The sequence below is a fragment of the Salmo salar genome, chromosome ssa22 (assembly GCF_905237065.1).
Source record: "Salmo salar chromosome ssa22, Ssal_v3.1, whole genome shotgun sequence".
Classification (NCBI taxonomy): domain Eukaryota; kingdom Metazoa; phylum Chordata; class Actinopteri; order Salmoniformes; family Salmonidae; genus Salmo; species Salmo salar.
In genome coordinates, this window is record NC_059463.1 from 7,084,304 (window position 1) to 7,107,451 (window position 23,148).

Sequence of the window (23,148 nt, forward strand, 5' to 3'; positions counted from 1 at the left end):
TGTTCCTTTTGTCCAGATGGGAAAGGGCAGTGTGGAGCGCAATATCATCTTTAAAAAAAATGTTTAACCTTTATTTAACTAGGCAAGTCGGTTAAGAACAAATTCTTATTTTCAATGACGGCCTAGGAACAGTGGGTTAAATGCCTGTTTAGGGGCAGAACGACAGATTTGTACCATGTCAGCTCGGGGATTTGAACTTGCAACCTTCCGGTTACTAGTCCATCGCTCTAACCACTAGGCTACCCTGCCACCCCAGATCTGTGGATCTGTTGGGGCAGTATGCGAATTGGAGTGGGTCTAGGGTTTCCTGCATGATGGTGTTGATGTGAGCCATGACCAGCCTTTCAAAGCAATTCATGGATACCGACGTGAGTGCTACGGGGCGGTAGTCATTTAGGCAGGTTACCTTCGCTTAATAATAAGCATGCAGACATTAAAAACGACTAAAACCCTATGGATTGATGAAGAATTGAAAAACTATAGTTGAGGGAGACAAAAGGAATGGCAAATAAGTCTGGCTGCACAGCAGATTTGCAAACGCACTGTAAATGGAGAAATTGTGAATAAACTAAAACAAAAAGAAGCAACAGTACTATGAATCAAATAAAAATTGTTTTGGCAGAAGTAGTACTGAATTTCCATAGAAGCTAATGACCTACCACTAGTAGCCTTCATTCAATGTACGCTGATGACTCAACATTATACAAGTCAGCTACCACAGCAAGTGAAATCACTGCAACACTTAAAGAGCTGCAGTCAGTTTTAGAATGGGTGGCAAGTAATAAGCTAGTCCTAAATATATCCAAAACTAAAATCATTGTATTTGGGACAAATTAACAAAAGCCTAAACCTCATCAAAATCTGGTAATGAATGTGGCAATTGAGCAAGTTGAGAAGACTAAACTGCTTGGTGTAACCCTAGATTGTAAACTGACATGGTCAAAACATATTGACACAATGGTAGCTAAGATGGGGAGAGGTCTGTCCATGAAAAAGCGCTGCTCTGATTTCTTGATATCACAAATCAACCAAATAAGTCCTACAGGCCCGGGCCTCCTGAGTGGTGCAGTGGTCTAAGGCGCTGTGCCACTAGAGATCCTGGTTCGAGTCCAGGCTGTCGCAGCCGGGAGACCCATGGGGCAGCACACAATTGGCCCAGCATCGTCAGGGTTAGGGGAGGGCTTAGCCGGCAGGAATGTTCTTGTCTCATCGCGCACTAGCGACTCCTGTGACGGGCCGGGCACAGTGCATGCTGACACGGTCGCCAGGTGTACGGTGTTTCCTCCGACACATTGGTGTGGCTGACTTCCGGGTTAAGCGGGCATTGTGTCAAGAAGCGGTGTGGCTTGGCTGGGTTGTGTTTCGGAGGACGCACGGCTCTCGACATTCGCCTCTCCCTAGTCCGTACTGGAGTTGCAGCGATGGGACAAGACTGTAAACTACCAATTGGATACCACACAATTTAAGGGAAAAATGGGTGAAACAATGAAGTCCTATAGGCCCTAGTTTTATCACACCTGGACTACTGCCCAGTTAAAAAAATCAAGTGATACAAAGGAGGATAGGCAAATTACAGTTGGCCCAGAACAGAGCAGCACAGCTGGCCCTTGGATGTACACAGAGCTAACAATAATATGCATGGTCAATGTAGAGGACATATTGACTGCATCAGTACTTGTCTTTGTGAGGGGTATTGACCCGTCTGTTCAAACAGCTAACACACAGCTCAGACACCCATACATACCCATACATAAACTCAGCAAAAAAAGAAAGGTCCTCTCACTGTCAACTGCGTTAATTTTCAGAAAACTTAACATGTGTAAATATTTGTATGAACATAAAAAGATTCAACAACTGAGACATACACTGAACAAGTTCCACAGACATGTGACTAACAGAAATGGAATAGTGTGTCCCTGAACAAAGGGGGGGTCAAAATCAAAAGAAACAGTTTGTATCTGGTGTGGCCACCAGCTGCATTAAGTACTGCAGTGCATCTCCTCCTCATGGACTGCACCAGATTTGCCAGTTCTTGCTGTGAGATGTTACCCCACTCTTCCACTGAGGCACCTGCAAGTTCCCGGACATTTCTGGGGGGAATAGCCCTAGCCCTCACCCTCCGATCCAACAGGTCCCAGACGTGCTCAATGGAATTGAGATCCGGGCTCTTCGCTGGCCAAGGCAGAACACTGACATTCCTGTCCTGCAGGAAATCACACACAGAACGAGCAGTATGGCTGGTGGCATTGTCATGTCAGGATGAGCCTGCAGGAAGGGTACCACATGAGGGGGGAAGATGTCTTCCCTGTAATGCACAGCGTTGAGATTGCCTGCAGCTCAGTCCGATGATGCTGCGACACCCCGCCTCAGACCATGACGGGCCCTTCACCTCCAAATCGATCCCGCTCCAGAGTACAGGCCTCGGTGTAACGTTCATTCCTTCGACAATAAACGCGAATCCGACCATCACCCCGGAAAGAAAAGCGCAACTCGTCAGTGAAGAGCACTTTTTGCCAGTCCTGTCTGGTCCAGCGACAGTGGGTTTGTGCCTATAGGCGACGTTGTTGCCGGTGTGTCTGGTGAGGACCTGCCTTACAGCAAGCCTACAAGCCCTCAGTCCAGCCTCTCTCAGCCTATTGAGGACAGTCTGAGCAATGATGGAGGGATTGTGCGTTCCTGGTGTAACTCGGGCAGTTGTTGCCATCCTGTACCTGTCCCGCAGGTGTGATGTTGTTCGGATATACCGATCCTGTGCAGGTGTTGTTACACATGGTCTGTCACTGCGAGGACGATCAGCTGTACGTCCTGTCTCCCTGTAGCGCTGTCTTAGGCATCTCACAGTACGGACATTGCAATTTATTGCCCTGGCTCCTTGCAGCATGCTTAAGGCACGTTCACGCAGATGAGCAGGGACCCCGGGCATCTTTCTTTTGGTGTTTTTCAGAGTCAGTAGAAAGGCCTCTTTAGTGTCCTAAGTTTTCATAGCTTTGACCTTAATTGCCTACCGTCTGTAAGCTGTTAATGTCTTAACGACCATTCCACAGGTGCATGTTCATTAATTGGAATGAGTGTTAGCATGGGAAACAGTGTTAACCTGTTAGGGCTAGGGGGCAGTATTTGCACGGCTGGATACATTTTTTTACCCGATTTAATCTGGTTACTAATCCTACCCAGTAACTAGAATATGCATATACTTATTATATATGGATAGAAAACACTCTAAAGTTTCTAAAACTGTTTGAATGGTGTCTGTGAGTATAACAGAACTCATTTGGCAGGCAAAACCCTGAGACATTTTCTGACAGGAAGTGGATACCTGATGTGTTGTATTACCTTTAAACCTATGCCATTGAAAAATACAGGGGCTGAGGAATATTTTGGCACTTCCTATTGCTTCCACTAGATGTCACCAGCCTTTACAAAGTGTTTTGAGTCTTCTGGAGGGAGATCTGACCCGAACAAGAGCCATGGAACGATGATGGCCCATTAGACACCTGGCGCGCCAGTTCATGTTGGGTACCCTCGTTCCAATACGTTATAAAAGAGAATGCATTCATCCACCTTGAATATTATTCATGTTCTGGTTAAAAAAGGCCCTAATGATTTATGCTATACAACGTTTGACATGTTTGAACGAACGTAAATATATATTTTCCCCCTCGTTCATGACGAGAAGTCCGGCTGGCTTAGATCATGTGCTAACAAGACGGAGATTTTTGGACATAAATGATGAGCTTTTTTGAACAAAACTACATTCGTTATGGACCTGTGATACCTGGAAGTGACATCTGATGAAGAGAATCAAAGGTAATGGATTATTTACATAGTATTTTCGATTTTAGATCTCCCCAACATGACGGCTATTCTGTATCGCAACGCGTATTTTTCTGGGCGCAGTGCTCAGATTATTGCAAAGTGTGATTTCCCAGTAAGGTTATTTTTAAATCTGGCAAGTTGATTGCGTTCAAGAGATGTAAATCTATAATTCTTTAAATGACAATATAATATTTTACCAATGTTTTCTAATTTTAATTATTTAATTTGTGGTGTTTACTTGACTGTCGGTTATTGGAGGGAAACGATTTCCTCAACATCAATGCCATAGTAAAACGCTGTTTTTGGATATAAATATGAACTTGATAGAACTAAAAATGCATGCATTGTCTAACATAATGTCCTAGGAGTGTCATCTGATGGAGATTGTAAAAGGTTAGTGCATCATTTTAGCTGGTTTTATGGTTTTGGTGACCCTGTCTTTGAATTGACAAAACATTACACACAACTCTTGTAAATGTACTGTCCTAACATACTCTAAATGTATGCTTTCGCCGTAAAACCTTTTTGAAATCGTAAAACGTGGTTAGATTGAGATGTTTATCTTTCAAAGGGTGTAAAATAGTTGTATGTTTGAAAAATTTGAATTTTGACATTTATTTGGATTCAAATTTGCCGCTCTTGAAATGCACCTGCTGTTGATGGAGTGCACCACGGGTGGGACGCTTGCGTCCCACCTAGCCCATAGAGGTTAAAACCCTTTACAATGAAGATCTGTGAAGTTATTTACATTTTTAAGAATTATCTTTGAAAGACAGGGTCCTGAAGAAGGGACGTTTCTTTTTGCTGAGTACACACACACGCCACCAGGGATCTCTTCACAGTCCAAGTCCAGAACAGACTGAGAAATGTGCAGTACTCCATAGACCCATGACTACATGGAACTCTTCCACATCAAGTAACTCAAGCGAGCAGTGAAATCAGATTTTAAAAACAGATAAAACACCTTGCGGCACAACACGGACTGTGAAGAGACGCATACGCAAACCCATGCTGGCTGCATCTCCGCTTCATATGGCAACTGCAAGGCGCTATAGAGAGTGGTGAGTACGACCCAGTACATCCATACCATGTTTACAAAGGACTTGACCAAACACTTGATTCTAACAGAAATACAACCTACAAAACATAAATGGCCACTCCCATAGGCTACTTTCTGTCCCTAACACTAAAACTAAATAATATAACAAAATAGAAATGTTTTTATCAAACTGAATAAAAACTAGTAAATCAAGGTCAGAAAACTGAAAATAAACTGATATTTAAAAACAAACCGAAAAACTCTTAAAAACACTAAACTATAATAACCTTGGTCTGTTTTCATACTTTGTTGAACATGGGTGTGTGTATAAAAGTTGATAAAGCACTGTTGTCATTGTTTTACTGAGGATACGACTTCCGTTCATGCCAGAGATCTTGAAGTCGTCTAGTAGCTGAACCACCTTCTCTCTGCTGGGGTCGTTCTGGTCCGTGTTCCTCACTGATCTCAGCAGCTTGATCTCATCCAGGGCTGTCTCAGTGTAGTGCTCTGCACTCTTCACCACCTTCATGGCCACAAAACGCTTCCCCCTGGAAATACAGGACAACTTACGCAGTGTACCAACATTAGGAACACCATACTAATATCAGACCTGCCAACCCTGTCCAACATTTTAGAGTACCAGACGCGCGCGGCAAATTGGAGATTCATGTGCTTTGACAAACATTATGGCTCGCCCTGGGTTCAGTTCAGTCCTCTGAAAAGGTATTTACAAAGCATAATAAAAGATTCCTACTATGTCCAGAACATATATTTAAAAAGATGCTTGGTGGAATTAGCACAGATTGTATGTTTATTCCATTACATGTACAGTGTAGATAATTATAACGTTTTTCTTAGCACATGAACCCCAACTTTAGTCTCTATAGTAGAAGAACACTTGTCGCCTCTCAAAAACAGGGCCAATCACGAGGGCCAGCTCACAAGTATTGGCTTTTTAGAAACGGTTCCTAATCAACACTAAAACCAAAATCATTTAAAACATAAAAACAAAATGATCGCGTCGACAGACCGGAATCTGAACGCTGTTCGCTAGAATAGTCTGGTGTTTCAGCCTATGTAAAAGTGCCCATTGGATTTCTTTGCGGGACATACATCATTTCAGAGTTTCGAAATTGATAAAACCTCAAATCTAGGGCAAAGGCTTTTTCGAAGCATTGCCTCTATTGCTAATACCGGACACGGATTCATTCTTCATTGCACAGTCTTCTAAACTCCCGACTCCATCGACAATATGTTCATATTTATTTTTGGATTATACATTTGTAATGCTTTTTGTGACGTGGATCATAATTACAGTTACAGTCTATCAGGTTGCGTGATCCTCGTAATGTTACGTGGAAAAGACAACTAATGGGACGCAGAATTAAATGTATATCACACTCGCACAAATGCGACCGGTTATTTTTCGTATTTGCGTTTCATTTCTTTCACTAGCAAATGCGAGTGAACAGCTGGCACTTTAGAGCCTACTGAATGTCCATCTTATGTTCGCTAACGTCAGCTTGAAACAATTAGTGTTTACCTTTCCATAACACGCGGAGTTGAATAAGTTTTTGTCCATGTGTTTACGTACAGCTGCCAGTCCGCAAACTCATATCACAACAAACAGGAGGAGTGCAGACACCGGGTAGCTACGTCAAATAATGATGTATTAATCCCCATGTGTGTTGACACAAACTCCATATACGTCTGTGTTGCAGCTCGAGAATTGGGATGTTAGATTTCCTCAGTGGATTTATTTTTATTAAAATTGTAATTAAGTACATACATACCATACATACATAAGTCTGGCCCTATTCATTTCTACATACTTTTACCTCTGATCTCGAACATGAACATGCATACATGGACAGAGATTTGCTTAGTTGGTAAGCAAAATGTGTGCATGTTGGCAGGTCTGTAATATTGAGTTGCACCCCTTTTGTCGAAAGCATTCCACAGGGATGCTGGCCCATGTTTACTCCAATGCATCCCACAGTTGTGTCAAGTTGGCTGGATGTCCTTTGGGTAGTGGACCATTTTTGATACACATGGGAAACTGTTGAACGTGAAAAACCCAACAGCTTTGCAGTTCTTGACACCTTCAAACCTGTGCGCATGGCACCTACTAACATACTATTAGATGCTTCTGATAGGCTAATTGACATCATTTGAGTCAATTGGAGGTGTAGCTGTGGATGTATTTCAAGGTCCACCTTCAAACTCAGTGCCTCTTTGCTTGACATCATGGTAAAAATCAAAAGAAATCAGCCAAGACCTCAAGTTGTAGACCTCCACAAGTCTGGTTCATCCTTGGGAGAAATTTCCAAATGCCTGAAGGTACCGCGTTCATCTGTACAAACAATAGTACGCAAGTATAAACACCATGGGACCACGCAGCCGTCATACCGCTCAGGAAGAAGACGCATTCTGTCTCCTAGAGATGAACTACTTTGGTGCGAGAAGTGAAAATCAATCCCAGAAAAACAGCAAAGGACCTTGTGAAGATGCTGGAGGAAACAGGTACAAAAGTATCTATATCCACAGTAAAACAAGTCCTATATCGACATAACCTGAAAGGGCGCTCAGCAAGGAAGAAGCCACTGCTCAAAAACCGCCATAAAAAAGCCAGACTGCGGTTTGCAACTGCACATGGGGACAAAGATCATACTTTTTGGAGAAATGTTCTCTGGTCTGATGAAACAAAAATAGAACTGTTTGGCCATAATGACCATCGTTATGTTTGGAGGAAAAAGGGGGATGCTTGCAAGCCGAAGAACACCATCCCAACCGTGAAGCACAGGGGTGGCAGCATCATGTTGTGGGGGTGCTTTGCTGCAGGATGGACTGGTTTACTTCACAAAATAGATGGCATCATGAGGGAGGAAAATTATGGGGATATATTGAAGCAACATCTCAAGACATCATTCAGGAAATTAAAGCTTGGTCGCAAACGGGTCTTCCAAATGGACAATGATCCCAAGCGTGCTTCCAAAGTTGTGGCAAAATGGCGTCAGGACAACAAAGTCAAGGAATTGGAGTGGCCATCACAAAGCACTGACCTCAATCCTATAGAAAGTTTGTGGCAGAACTGAAAAAGCATGTGCTAGCAAGGAGGCCTACAAACCTGACTCAGTTACACCAGCTCTGTCAGGAGGAATGGGCCAAAATTCACCCAACTTACTGCAGGAAGCTACCCAAAATGTTTGACCCAAGTTAAACAATTTCAAGGCAATGCTACCAAATACTAATTGAATGTATGTAAACTTCTGACCCACTGGGAATGTGATGAAAGAAATAAAAGCTGAAATAAATCACTCTACTATTATTCTGATATTTCACATTCTTAAAATAAAGTGGTGATCCTAACTGACCTAAGACAGGGAACTTTTACTAGGATTAAATGTCAGGAATTGTGAAAAACTGAGTTTAAATGTATTTGGCTAAAGTGTATGTAAACTTCCGACTTCAACTGTATATACACAAAAGTATGTGGACACCCCTTCAAATTAGTGGATTCTGCTATTTCAGCCACACCCGTTACCGATACGTACATAAAATCGAGCACACAGCCATGCAATCTCCATAGACAAACATTGGCAAACAAACGTATAATTGTTTGTGTTATTAGTTTAAGCAGACGTCTATTGTTGTGACTTAGATGAAGCTCAGATCAAAATTCATATTCAATTTATGCAGATATCCAGGTAATTCTAAAGGGTCCACTGTATGTCAGACAGATATTATAGATACTGTACGTCAACACTTACTGTATGTCCCAGGCCAGCCATACAGTGGAGAAATGTCCCCAGCCCAGCTTCCTGATCACATGGTATCTCCCATTGAACAGGTCTCCTATCTTCACATGGTGGTAACCTCCTGCAATAGTAACATATGGTAGTTGGTGTGTGTGTATGGACGTGTTTAACTATAACCAGAAGTCACCACAAGAATAGTAAACAAAAATTTCACCAACTGGGAACACTGACCTGTTCACCGGATGTGCTACCTTGTCCGGGACCTGCTGTTTTCGACTCTCTCGCTCTCTCTCTAACGCACCTGCTGTCTCTAACTCTGAATGATTGGCTATGAAAAGCCAACTGACTTTTACTCCTGAGGTTCTGACCTGTTGCACCCTCTACAACCCCTGTGAGTATTATTATTTGATCTTGCTGGTCATCTACGAATGTTTGAACATCTTGGCCACGTACTGTTTAAATCTCCAGCCGGCACAGCCAGAAGAGGACTGGCCACCCCTCAGAGCCTGGTTCCTCTCTAGGTTTCTTCCCGGGTTCCTGCCTTTCTAGGGAGTTTTTCCTCGCCACCATGCTTCTACATCTGCATTGCTTGCTGTTTGGGGTTTTAGGCTGGGTTTCTGTATAGCACTTTGTCACATCGGCTGATGTAAAAAGGGCTTCATAAACACATTTGATTGATAGATTGTTAGTCCCCACGAGGTCAAATGCTATTTTTAGGGGGTTAATGTTAGAATTAGGTTAAGGGTTAGGGGTAGGAGCTAGGGTTAGTTTAAGGTTAGGTATTTGGGTTAAGGTTAGGGTAAGCGTACAGGTTAGGGAAAATATGATTTTGAATGGGACTGAATTGTGTATCCCCCACAAGGTTAGCTGTACAAGAGTGTGTGTGTGTACACAGTGTATCATACCTCTACAGTAGTCGTTGGGATCCTCCTGCTCCTCGTCATCAGAGCCCAGTATCTCCTCATCCTGGTCTGGGATAGGAGAGTCATTCTGCTTGGACGCACCTCCCCGCGGCGCAGGGTCTGGTCTGGAGAGAGAGAGAGAGGGCAGGGTTATTGTAAATTAGCCTTTTCCATTAACTTGGGATTGAGGCGTACAGCTGCTGGATCTACACAACCGATGTCATGGGACGTGGTTTCATCTTGAAATTATTCTACTTTTAAGGTCGGAAAATGTTTGACATACTTATATGTCCCTTTGGTGCTCCCTGAAGCTGGGAGGTCAGGCCTCTAAATAGTACCCCATCGACAGCTGTGATGCCTTTTTACATTCAATCAAATCGGCCTCAATGGCAATAGGCCAAAGTGATATTGAGGAATCTGTGTTTGCATCCCAAATGGCACCCTATTTCCTTTATATTAAATATCTTTTGACCAGGGCCCATATGCAGTACCAGTCTAAAGTTTGGACACACCTACTCATTTCAGGGTTTTCCTAAAATGTTTTACAATTTTCTACATTGAAATAACACACATGGATTGATGAAGTAACCAAAAAAGTGATAAAACAAATCTAAATATTTTATATTTGAGATTCTTCAAAGTAGCCACCCTTTGCCTTGACAGCTTTGCACAATTTATTTTCTTCTTAATGCGTTTGAGCCAATCAGTTGTGTTGTGACATGGTAGGGGTGGTATACAGAAGATAGCCCTATTTGGTAAAAGACCAAGTCCATATTATGGCAAGAACAGCTCAAATAAGCAAAGAGAAAGGACAGTCCATCATTACTTTAAGACATGAAGGTCAGTCAATTTCAAGAACTTTGAAAGTTTCTTCAAGTGCAGTCGCAAAAACCATCAAGCGCTATGATGACGCTGGCTATCATGAGGACTGCCACAGGAAAGGAAGACCCAGAGTTACCTCTGCTGCAGAGGATAAGTTCATTAGTTACCAGCCTCAGAAATTGCAGCCCAAATAAATGCTTCAGAGTTCAAGTAACAGACACATCTCAACATCAACTGTTCAGAGGAGACTGCGTGAATCAGGCCTTCATGGTCAAATTGTTGCAAAGAAACCACTACTAAAGGACACCAATAAGAAGAAGAGACTTGCTTGGGCCAAGAAACACAACCAATGGACATTAGATCGGTGGAAATCTGGTCTGATGAGTCCAGGATGATCTCCACATGTGTGGTTCCCACCGTGAAGCATGGAGGTGGTAGTGTGATTTAAGTCATTTAGCAGACGCTCTTATCCAGAGCGACTTACAAATTGGGCTTTTCTGGTGACACTGTCAGTAATTTATTTACAATTCAAGGCACACTTAACCAGCATGGCTACCACAGTATTCTGCAGCGACACGCCACCTATCGAGTTTGCTCTTATTGGGACTATCATTTGTTTTTCAACAGGACATTGACCCAACACACCTCCAGGCTGTGTAAGGGCTATTTGACCAGGAAGGAGAGTGCTGCATCAGATGACCTGGCCTCCACAATCACCCGACCTCAACCCAATTGAAACGGTTTGGGATGAGTTGGACTGCAGAGTGAAGGAAAAGCAGCCAACAAGTGCTCAGCATATGTGGGAACTCCTTCAAGACCGTTGGAAAAGCCTTCCAGGTGAAGCTGGTTGAGAGAACGCAAGAGTGTGCAAAGCTGTCATCATGGCAAAGAGTCGCTAGTTTGAAGAATCGAAAATATATTTCGATTTTGTTTAACACTTTTTGGTTACAACACGATTACTACACTACTAGAAAATTGTAAAATTAAAGAAAAACCCTTGAATGAGTAGGTGTGTCCAAACTTTTGACTGGTTCTCTATGTTTGGTGTTGTCGATGTTTGATGCTGTAAAACTTGGGGAATTGCTCTCAGATTATCAAGTCCTGTCATGATAACTTGGTTGGTACAGGCGAGCACATCAGCAGTGGAGCTCAAATGATTGCTCTCTGTCTCATGGAAGTAGTTGGTTTTTAGCTGTATATAGTCAACTAACTAGTTGTTTTGTCTTGTTCCTACCGAGTTAATTCATATGTTAACGACCCAAGCAAAAACAGTTGCGAGTAGCGGTAAATTTGGGCTGCGCTCACGAAGCGTCAACTTCAGCTGTCACTTTCACTAGCTAGCCATACAGACAAGTCTCAAGTTTTAATGTCATATGCACAAGTACAGTGAAATGCCATTCTTGCAAACTCAAAACCCAACAATGCAATAATCAATAACAATGTATTACAAAAAAAAAGAAAAGAAAAATAAGAATAAGGAAAATGAAATGCATAAAGTAAGCAAGCATACTCTATACAGGAACTGCGATGGTCATTGTGGGCATTCTACTTATTCCTGTCTTCGGGCCGTAGCACGAGGGTTGTCTACGATAGCTCTGTGAGTGGGAGCCCTGCTCTTCAGTTTAGCGCCAACCTGTATGTTAATCCAGAGCTTTTGATTGGGGAAACAGTGAACCCAGACCATGGGTACCACATCGCCGATGCATTTTCTAATGAAGCCGCTGACGGAGGTGGTTAGCTCGTCAATGTTATTGGTGGAGTCTCTAAACATATTCTAAATCAGAGCTAGCAAAGCAGTCCTGTAATACCCTCTGATTCTGGTGACCATTTCTCAACATAGAAAATGGCAGGTACTTCCTGTTTCAGCTTCTGCTTGTAAACAGGAAGCATGAGTACGTAGTCATGATCTGATTTGCCAAATGGCGGACGAGGGAAGGTCTTGTATGCATGCTTGAGGGTAGAATAGCAGTGGTCTAGGACTTTATCGCCCTTAGTGGCGTTGGAGACGTGTTGATTGAAGTTGGGCATCATGTGTCTTAAAATCGTGTGCAACCGGAAAAGCAGCCTCCACATGTAGGGTTTCCTGCTTGTTTATAGCCTTGTACAATTTGTTAAGCGCCAGCTTGCTATTTTTATTGTCCTGAGGTAAAAGTATACAGCAGTCACAATAACAGTTGAAAACTCCCTCGGGAGATAGAAGGGTCGACATTTGACCATCAGGTATTCCAAGACAGAATAACAGAATTAGCACACCGGTTGGTGTAGATGAAGAGGCAAACACCCCCCCCCCCCTTTAATTTCCCTGACTCCATTGTACTGTCCACCCATCTAGTTGGATAGCCGTGGGGGGTATCTTGTCCGAGAGCAATGTTTCTGAAAAGCAAAGAATATTGCAGTCCCCCCCGTTGGTAGCAAATCCTGGATCGGAGGTCATTCCTCTTATTATCAAGTGACTGTACATTAGCCAGTAGAATGGAGGGAAGAGGTGGCCAGTTTTCCCTTCGCATTAATCTCATCATTATCCCCATCGCTTGCCTCTAACGTCGGCATTTCCGCTTGGCCAGCCCCAAAAGAATCGGTCAGAATTAGAGCCCAGGGAAGATGAGGAGTAGAAGCCGGAATTCGGGTAAGTAACTGCCGATCTGATGTTCAAAAGAAACAACGGATATATTGTGAAAATAGAGTGAAATAAACAACAAAATAGCAATGTTGGGTCGGAGCTTGCAAAACGGCGGCCATCCAGTATGGCGTCATCTTCGACTTCTAACCACTGAAATCAAGGCTAGAGTAATTTGTGTTTATCTGTTTGGCATAAATTATGGTTTGTCATGTTTGCTATGTGCAGAAATGCATAGGCTATACATTGCCTCGTTTTCACATTATTTTACAGCTTAGCTGTGTAGGGTAGATGCCCGTGCAGTGGAGCTCATAGCCACCGTGCTTCCACACCTGCATTGCTTGCTGTTTGGGGTTTTAGGCTGGGTTTCTGTACAGCACTTTGAGATATCAGCTGATGTAAGAAGGGCTTTATAAATACATTTGATGATGAGTTGGATATTTGTTTACATAGCCAGCTAACAAGCTGCTTGTTTTGTCATGTTTCGACCGATGCAATTCATTTGGAAACTGTCCCAGCTTCTTAACTAATCAGCTAACATTGGCAAACTCTGTAGTTAGTTTGTCAGGCAAGAAAGCAAGAGTTCATTGGCGAGAGAGCGAGGTTTTGGAGTTTTTAAACTTGTTAGGAACTTTTATTGTAATGGAATAGCTTGTAATGGAATACAACAAGAGAATAGGCGGGGTTGACCATCTTGACCAACCGAGGTGTTATTACAATGTTGGATGCAATGGTCACCTCTTGAAGGCAAAAAAGTAGTGGCTTGTTTTAAATCGCATTGCCTACAGTTGGAAGGAAAGGCAGCGTACGCAGTTTTGGACAGATTATTGTTGAGTTGGGATTGTCAGTGAAAAGTAACTTTTTCCACATTTTATTACTTTACAGCCTTGTTCTAAAATTGATCAATCCATACAGAACATCCCAATGACAAAGCAAAAACAGGTTTTTATACATTTTGGTCAAATGTATGTATATATATAAAAAGGAAATATCATTAACATAAGTACTCAGACCCTTTACTTAGTCCTTTGTTGAAGCACCTTTGGCAGCGATTACAGCCTCGAGTCTTCTTAGGTATGACGCTACAATCTTGGCACACCTGAATTTGGGGGGATTCTCCCATTCTTCTCTGCAGATCCTCTCAAGTTCCGTCAGGTTGGATAGGGAGCAACGCTGCACAGTTATTTTCAGGTCTCTCCAGAGATATTCGAACGGTTCAAGTCCAGGGTCTGGCTAGGCCACTCAGACATTGAGACTTGTCCCAAAGCCACTCCTGCGTTGTCTTGGCTTTGTGCTTTGGGTCGTTGTCCTGTTGGAAGGTGAACTTTTGCCCCAGTCTGAGGTTCTGAATACTCTGGAGCAGGTTTTCATCAAGGATCTCTCTGTACTTTGCTCCGTTCACCTATCCCTCGATCCCGACTAGACTCCCAGTCGCTGCCGCTGAAAAACTACCCCACAGCAGGATACTGCCACCACCATGTTTCACCGTAGGGATGTTTCCTCCAGATGTGACGCTTCGCATTCAGGCCAAAGAGTTCAATCTTCATTTCATCAGTGCAGAGAATCTTGTTTCTCATGGTCTGAGTCCTTTAAGTGCCTTTTGGCGAACTCCAAGCAGGCTGTCAAGTGCCTTTTACTGGGGAGTGGCTTCCATTTGGCCACTCTACCATAAAGGCCTGATTGTTGGAGTGCTGCAGAGATGGTTGTCCTTCCGGAAGGTTCTCCCATCTCCACAGAAGAACTCTGGAGCTCTGTCAGAGTGACCATCGAGTTCTTGGTCACCTCCTTGACCAAGGCCCTTCTCCCCTGATTGCGCAGTTTTGGCCGGGCGGCCAGCTCTAGGAAGAGTCTTGGTGGTTCCAAACTTCTTCCATTTAAGAATTATGGAGGCCACTGTGTTCTTGGGAACCTTCAATGCTGCAGACATTTTTTGGTACCTTTCTACAGATCTGTGACTCGACACAATCCTGTCTGGGAGCTCTACTGACAATTCCTTCAACCTCTTGGGTTGGTTTTTGCTCTGATGTGGACCTTATATAGACAGCTGTGTGCTTTTCCAAATCATGTCCAATCAATTTAATTTACCACAGGTGGACTCCAAGTTGTACAAAACATCAAGGATGATCAATGGGAACAGGATGCACCTGAACTCAATTTCGATTCTCATAGCGCAGGGTCTGAATACTTAAGTAAATAAGGTATTAAAACCGCATGGTTGGTTAAGGGCTTGTAAGCAAGCATTTTGTTGGCGCATGTGACAAAATGTGATTTGATTTATTTATGTTTAAACCCGTTTTCTCTTTGTCATTATGGAGTATTGTGTGTAGATTGATGTGGGAAAAAATGTATTTAATCCATTTTAGAATAAGGCTGTAACGCAACAAATGTGGATAAAGTCAATGGGTCTGAATACTTTCCGAATGCACTGTATCTCGACGTATCGAATCGTCTTGGAAGGGAAACGTGCAAACCTGCCCAGAAAAATATAGCATGATTCTGACCTGATTGTGCCACCAGCTGCATTTACTATATATCGTTACACGTTCAATACGATTTGGCTTGACCGAATAGTTAAAATGTGATTAGTTCTCTGGTTAGAGCCTATAGACTGGGTCAAAAATTGTGTAGTGTACTTCCGCCTTCAGACGCATGGGACCTCAGCCCATAGAACTATAATTCATTTTATATCTACGCCACAGCGTGTGTGCAAGTTCTCCAGTCAGCTTGAGAGGCTGATGTTTGCCATGGGGTAATCAGAGGGTGAAAAACAGAGCAGCACGTCCCATTTTTTTTAGACTAAGACACTGTCTGGTGTTTTTCTGTTCAACACTGGAAGTCCACTGAGGAAAACTGGATTGTGGATCAAAATTAGTATTGACTTGCTCTCTCCCCGTTTCCTTCTTCGAGCGTGCGCACACACACACACACACACACACAGACCACAAACCCACCAACCCATGTCAGCTGACTGGGATCAACTATAGCGACACTATTCTGAACCTCAGGGACTACAAATTCATCCGTTCCTTGATTCCCATCTCATAGCGTTTTGAAAAGGAGGTGAAGGGGATACAAGGAATCAAGGAAAGATTAACAGAGAAAGAGCCAAGGTCCTCATCCACAACAGCTGTAGGCTACAGGGATCCATCATCCTCCACACCAAACCAGGAATAAACAAGCAACATTCTCACATAGTCACTGTAAATTAAATCCACCTTACAAGGTGTGCATTTATTTAACCACCACCTCATTTAACTTCTCAAAATATTGCCTTAGAGGACTTGGCTGCAGTCGCTTCCGTCTCACCGTCTGACATTCTCCCAACTGTTAACGCGGAGTGCTTTATATCCACGGCAAATCATTTCAAAGATGCACATCTCCTCCTACTAACGTCATAGTGTTGCGTTAAAATGCCTAACAAATGAAAATGTTCCCTTTATGATGATCAGTTCCTTTTAGTGGTAGTTGTGTGATAACTACACAGATTTTAATTTGGTAAAAAAAAAAGACATATTTTTTTAGGGATTGTCTCAACGTTAACAATCCCCATGTCGTTTAAAAGTTCACAACCCTAGTGGGGAGAGAGCGGCGGAGAATGAGGTGGAGCGAGAGAGGGTGCCAGACAATTATGAAAGGGAAGGACGTGTAGAAGATGTCACCGACATTTTCCCGTCTCCATTGATGAGCAACCGTCACAGCTGCTGTTGCCTTCATTCCTGACACAAATGCACACATTCGACATTACGGCTCGACATTAATGTTTGTCCTCTTGTCCGAGACAAGTTAAAAAAAATATATATATAAATCAGACAAGAAGAATATAGATTTAAGTTGTCTGAATGGAGAAGAAATATATATTACAAAAAATGTAATCGCAATATCAATGACTTCGATCAGAAGAGGCCAACATTGGAACAATATTCAAATCTATTTTTTCATCGACATAAATAAAAAGCCAACATGTCAAATTATAGGTGATATGCATATTGGCTACAGCCTCGTGTTCAAACCGATGCTGACACGAGGCAGTAACCAGAAAATGTAGCCAGACTTTAACCCATTACAGCCAAAGCCCTGTCTAAGCCGGGAGAGGGGTTTCTACTAAGCTATATGGAATTGTTTTAAGGTCATACAGAGGATCATTTAGCTATTTGATTTGAAATTTTAAAAAAGACCCCTTGAAGTATCAAATACATTTTATTTTTTTATTTGAAAATCTATATTAATTGATGAAAAATTGTATTTGGCCTTACTGCTATTAGCCCATACAAACACATTGAATAACAGAGTCACTACAAGGTACAACAGATAGTTGTCACCCCCCCCCCCAAAAAAGGAAGTTCGTTCTGAAGTGTCTGTCCTATATCTGAGAGATAAGAAAGATCAGGAAACTTACCCTATATGACCAAAGGTATGTGGACACCTGCTCATCGAACATTCCAAAATCATGGGCATTAATATGGAGTAGGTCCCTCCTTTGCTGCTATAACAGCCTCCACTCTTCTGGGAAGGCTTTCCACTAGATGTTGGAACATTGGAAGCAAGTCCCCACAGCATTAGCCACGAGAGCATTAGTGAAGTCGGGCAATGATGTTGGGCGATTATGCCTGGCTCGCAGTCCGCGTTTCAATGAATCCCAAAGGTGTTCAATGGGGTTGAGGTCAGGGCTCTGTGCAGGCCAGTCAAGTTCTTCCACACCGATCTCGACAAACCATTTCTGTATGGACCTCGCTTTGTGCGCAGGGGCATTGTCATGCTGAAACAGGAAAGGGCCTTCCCCAAACGGTTGCACAAAGTTGAAAACGCATGATAATCTAGAACGTCATTGTATGCTTTAGCATTAAGATTTCCCTTCACTGGAATTAAAGGGCCTAGCCCAAACCATGAAAAACAGCCCCAGACCATTATTCCTCATCCACCAAACTTTACAGTTGGCACTACACACCGAGTCCGGTAGCGTTCACCTGGAATCCACCAAACCCAGATTTGTCCGTCGGACCGCCATATGGTGAAGCGTAATTCATCACTCCAGAGAAGGCGTTTCCACTGCTCCAGAGATCAAGGGCGGTGAGCTTTACACCACTCCAGCCGATACTTGGCATTGCGCATGGTGATCTCAGGCTTGGTCAAGGAAACCCATTTCATGAAGCTCCAGATGAACAGTTGTTGTGCTGACGTTGCTTCCAGAGGCAGTGTGAGCGTTGCAGAGGACAGAAGATTTTTACGCCCTACACGCTTCAGCGGTCCCCTTTCTGTGAGGTCTTCAATATGGCCATTCAACTGCCAATGTTTGTCTATGGAGATTGCATGGCGGTGTGTTCGACTTTATATACCGGTCAGCAACGGGTGTGGCTGAAATAGCCAAATCCACTAACTTGAAGGGTTGTCCACACACACAAATGTATTTAACCGCTTATTTGTGTCACTAAACAGTTTCCATATATACTTCCTAGAGCAAAACAACAGACATAAACGTGTTCGTGAGAATCGCCTTTCCATAGAAGGGTCAAAAATGTTTGCAGGCCAAATCGGTCGGACACTACAGACGATTTTGGTCTTATGGTCTGTCAAACACCGCTCTAACTCCTCACCTTTCACCACAGGTGCAATGTTTCTATCTTAAACTGACCCATTTTTTTTTTATGGGGATTGCTTTATTATGCCAATTCTATTCATTTTATAAAGACAAAGTATTTGTTTGTATGCAAAGAAGCTAATAGGCAGAGTGTAGCCTACATTTTCTCAGATTTTCTATAGTCAAAAAATAGTAATGCAAATAGTAATGCATTATATTATACAATGATGTAAAATGGTGTTAGACCATTTTATATATTTCTTTGACAAGTAAATCAATCTGTCCCACTTGTCCAAAAGGACACGTGGCTAAAGAAAGTTAATGTCACGTCCTGACACACACACACACACTTCCTTTCTCTATTAACCCTCTTCTCCTTCGGTCACTACTTTGCTAATCTAATACCCTGACCAGGGTCAAACATCAGAGACAGAATAGACTCGCAGACCTCCCTGACCACTGTTGAATTCTCAGTTAGGCAGAAAGACCAGTGTTTTCAGTCAGACTCTTCTCCCTAAATATCACTGAAGTGTCTTTTCTGCTTCCTCAAATCCTCAGGACCACTGCAGCGGACAAAGTCCAGCTGTTACAGCTCACACACACACACACCGCAGGCAGGCGCACATATCAGGGGTACTTCAAGGACATGCAAGTGCAGAGATCCTGAGACACACACACACGCACCTCCTCTCCCCCTGCTCTTACCTGCAGGATGCTCGGATGCCCATGGAGGGAAGTGTAGAGAGGATGGGTGCAGGCGGGACCGGAGATCCTCACTCCATACACCACAATACGACAGGATGAGGAGATGAGTGAAGGAGGAGGAGATGGGATCAGCGTGGAGATGAACAGAGTCCAGAAAACGTAGGGGAAAAGTACAAAGGGAGGAAGAGAACGGGAGAGAGCAGTGCAGAGAAGGAGAGGAGGATAAGAATGAAGAGGGGAAATCTGTGAGCCCCAGTCTCGCTGCAGTCTCAGGCAAAGGAGCTAGACACTGCTGTTACTGCCCCTCTCTCCCACCCTCTCTCCCCCGCTCATTCACTCTCACCCTTTCTCTGACCGAGAACTCTCCTTGGCTGTCGTCAGCGCCTGGCCCAACCTCCTCCCCTCTCTGCTCGGCTACGATTGGCTGACTCAGCCCAGCACTGCATTGCAGGTGAAGAATGATTACACTTCCTCCACCTCAGACCAAAACAACCTCCCCCCTCTCATCCAGTCTTTCTTCTCTTTCCCTCCCTCTGCTTCCTTCTCTCATTATCATTACAATGCATCACAATCTGCACCTGTGCCATATTCACTCTGTGTTCACTACTCTTAGCAATGCTGCACAACGTGGCTGTCTGTCTCTGTGTCCATGTGCATCTCCCTCTCTTTATGTAAAGTGAAAGAGAGTTAATTCATAAATTACTCAGCCCATTACTCTACATTACCGTGTGGCTCTCAATGTTTCCCCACTTATTACTGTTACTATGGAGCCAGGGGTAAATCTGCACACACTGAACACTGTCCTGTCACCTCAAAACATGTACAGCATAGTCTCCAAGAACCTAGGCTAAACAAAAATGGTATTTGACCGTGATATATTTGCTTTTATTTTACTCAGATGGCTGTTAGCAATGACTTGAGCAACAGACAGAGTAATGTAAGTGTTTTCATCCTCAGCACCATGCATCCCACTGTTGCCATCGGCTGTGACCAAAAGAAAGAAACCAGAGACGGTGACAGACTACAATCGCACAAAGGTATGAAGCTGTGTGCGGACTGTGGACCCGAAGCATAAAGAAAAGACCCGATTGATTCATGTGTAAAGGAATGGCTATAAGGGCACAACACACTGTCAAATGCAATCAAGAAATGACTCTTTTCATATATTGTCATGGATATAAAGTGCCTTCAGAAAGTACCCCTTTTTACACATTGTGTTCTTTTACAGCCTGAATTTAAAAATGGATTAAATTGAGATTGTGTCACTGATCTACACATAATACCCCCTAACATCTTTAATGATCAGTAAAAACTCTGAACTGAGAAGTCATGATAAAAACAATACACAGGCACTCTATTCCAAAACAGGTCTATAACCTTGTAGTTCACATTCATACGACTCGTCATGTCATCGATTCAAACTTTGTTTTAAGTGCATTTAACAAAAAACACTTCATTTTTGTTTTAAGAAAATACTTACGTAAATGTGACATTTCATTTAATAAAAAGAGATGAATCAAATAACAAAGCAAAGTCCTCATTGATTGAAGGCCAAGCTAAAAAGGCAGGTAGTCAAATGGGATTTAAAACACCTCATATTTCAAAACCCTCATAATAAGAAAGGGAAAAGGGGGGTTACCTAGTCAGTTGTACAATGCCTTCAACTGAAATGTGTATTCCGCGTTTAACCCCTCTGAATAATAGACTAACGTTATTGGGGTCTATTCATATGATTTCCTGACGTCTCGAACTCCATTTAGCACAGACATTTCTTTTTTTAATAAATGAAATATCACATTTACATAAGTATTCGGATCCTTTATTCTGTACTTTCTTGAAGCACCTTTGGCAGTGATTACAGCCTCAATTCAACTTGGGTATGACGCTACAAGCTTGGCACACCTGTATTTGGAGAGTTTATCCCATTCTTCTCTGCAGATCCTCTCAAGCTCTGTCAGGTTGGATGGGGAGCTGCACAGCCATTCTCAGGTCTCTCCAGAGACGTTCAAAAACTTTTAAGTACGGAGTCTGGCTAGGCCAGAGACTTGTTCCGAAGCCACTCCTGCGTTGCCTTGGCTGTGTGCTTTGGGTTGCTGTCCTGTTGGAAGGTGAACCTTTGCCCCAGTCTGAGGTCCTGAGCACTCTGGAGAAGGTTTTCATCAAGGATCTCTCTGTACTTTGCTCCGTTCATCTTTCCCTCAATCCTGACTAGTCTTTCATTCCCTGCTGCTGAAAAACACCCCAACAGCATGAAGTCGCCACCACCATGCTTCACCGTAGGGATGGAGCCAGGTTTCCTCCAGACGTGACGCTTGGCATTCAGGCCAAAGAGTTCAATCTTGGTTTTTCAGACCAGAGAATCTAATTCCTTTGGGCAAACTCCAAGCAGGCTGTCATGTGCCTTTTACTGCGGAGTGGCTTTCGGCTCACCACTCTACCATAAAAGGCCTTATTGGTGGAGTGCTGCAGAGATGGTTGTCCTTCTGGAAGGTTCTCTCATCTCCACAGAGTGACTCTGTCAGAGAGTGACTCTGTCAGAGAGTGACTCTGTCAGAGAGTGACTCTGTCAGAGAGTGACTCTGTCAGAGAGTGACTCTGTCAGAGAGTGACTCTGTCAGAGAGTGACTCTGTCAGAGAGTGACTCTGTCAGAGAGTGACTCTGTCAGAGAGTGACTCTGTGACTCTGTCAGAGATACTCTTGACTCTTCAGAGATATTTCTGTCAGAGAGTACTCTTGACTCTTCAAAGTACTCTTACTCTTCAAGAGTACTCTTATCTTCAGAGATGACTCTGTGACTCTGTCAGAGAGTGACTCTGTGACTCTGTCAGAGAGTGACTCTGTGACTCTGTCAGAGAGTGACTCTGTGACTCTGTCAGAGAGTGACTCTGTGACTCTGTCAGAGAGTGACTCTGTCAGAGAGTGCTGTCAAAGAGTGACTCTGTCAGAGAGTGACTCTGTCAGAGTGACTATCGGGTTCTTGGTCACCTCCCTGACCAAGGCCCATCTCCCCCGATTGAGCAGTTTGGCCGGGCTGCCAGCTCTAGGAAGAGTCTTGGTGGTTCCAAACTTTTTCCATTTAAGAATGGAGGCCACTGTGCTCTTGGGGACTTTTAATGCAGCAGACATTTTTGGGTACCCTTACCAAGATCTGTTCCTCGACACAATCCTGTCTCGGAGCTCTACAGACAATTCCGTCGACCTCATTGGTTTTTGCTCTGACATGCACGGTGGACCTTATTTGGACAGGTGTGTGCCTTTCCAAATCATGTCCAGTCAATTGAATTATTCACTGGTGGACTCCAATCAAGTTGTAGAAACATCTCAGGGATGATCAATGGAAACAGGATGCACCTCAGCTCAGTCTCATAGCAAAGGGTCTGAATACTTAAGGAAATAAGATTTCTGTTAATCTTTTTAATAAATTTGCTCAGATTTTGAAAAACCTGTTTTCACTTTGTCATAATTGGGTTCTGAATACTTTCCGAATGCACTGTATAAACACAATAGTAGTGGATTTGGCAACACACCCGTTGCTGATAGGTGTATAAAATCGAGCACACAGCTATGCAATTTCCAGAGACAAACATAGTCAGTAGAATGGCCTTACTGAAGAGCTCAGTGACTTTCAATGTGGCACCATCATAGGATACCACCTTTCCAACAAGTCTGTTCATAAAATGTCTGCCCTGCTAGAGCTGCCCCGGTCAACTGAGTGCTGTTGTGAAGTGAAAACATCTAGGAGCAACAACAGCTCAGCCGCGAAGTGGTAGGCCACACAAGCTCACAGAAAGGGACCACCGGGTGCTCAAGCATGTAAAATGTATCTGTCCACGGTTGCGACACTCACTATCGAGTTCCAAACTCCCTCTGGAAGCAATGTCACCACAATAGCTGTTCATCGGGAGCTTCATGA

The 23,148-nt window shown here is 43.3% G+C and overlaps 1 protein-coding gene across 3 annotated transcripts in view; it reads right to left on the minus strand.

Annotated features, from left to right (window-relative positions):
* The window catches only part of LOC106582688 (SRSF protein kinase 1), a 57,424-nt gene that overhangs the window by 19,322 nt on the left and 14,954 nt on the right, over window positions 1-23,148 (minus strand). For 2 of the 3 annotated variants that reach the window (XM_014165989.2, XM_014165988.2), the window contains exons 3-5: window positions 9,519-9,640; window positions 8,626-8,734; window positions 5,228-5,403 (exon numbers count right to left, since the gene is read on the minus strand). In XM_014165989.2, coding sequence (XP_014021464.2) covers window positions 5,228-5,403; window positions 8,626-8,734; window positions 9,519-9,640 — 407 coding nt within the window. Of the gene's footprint in view, window positions 1-5,227; window positions 5,404-8,625; window positions 8,735-9,518; window positions 9,641-19,234; window positions 19,273-23,148 lie in introns of those variants that run through there. The other variant, XM_045705812.1, reaches the window with a different exon arrangement.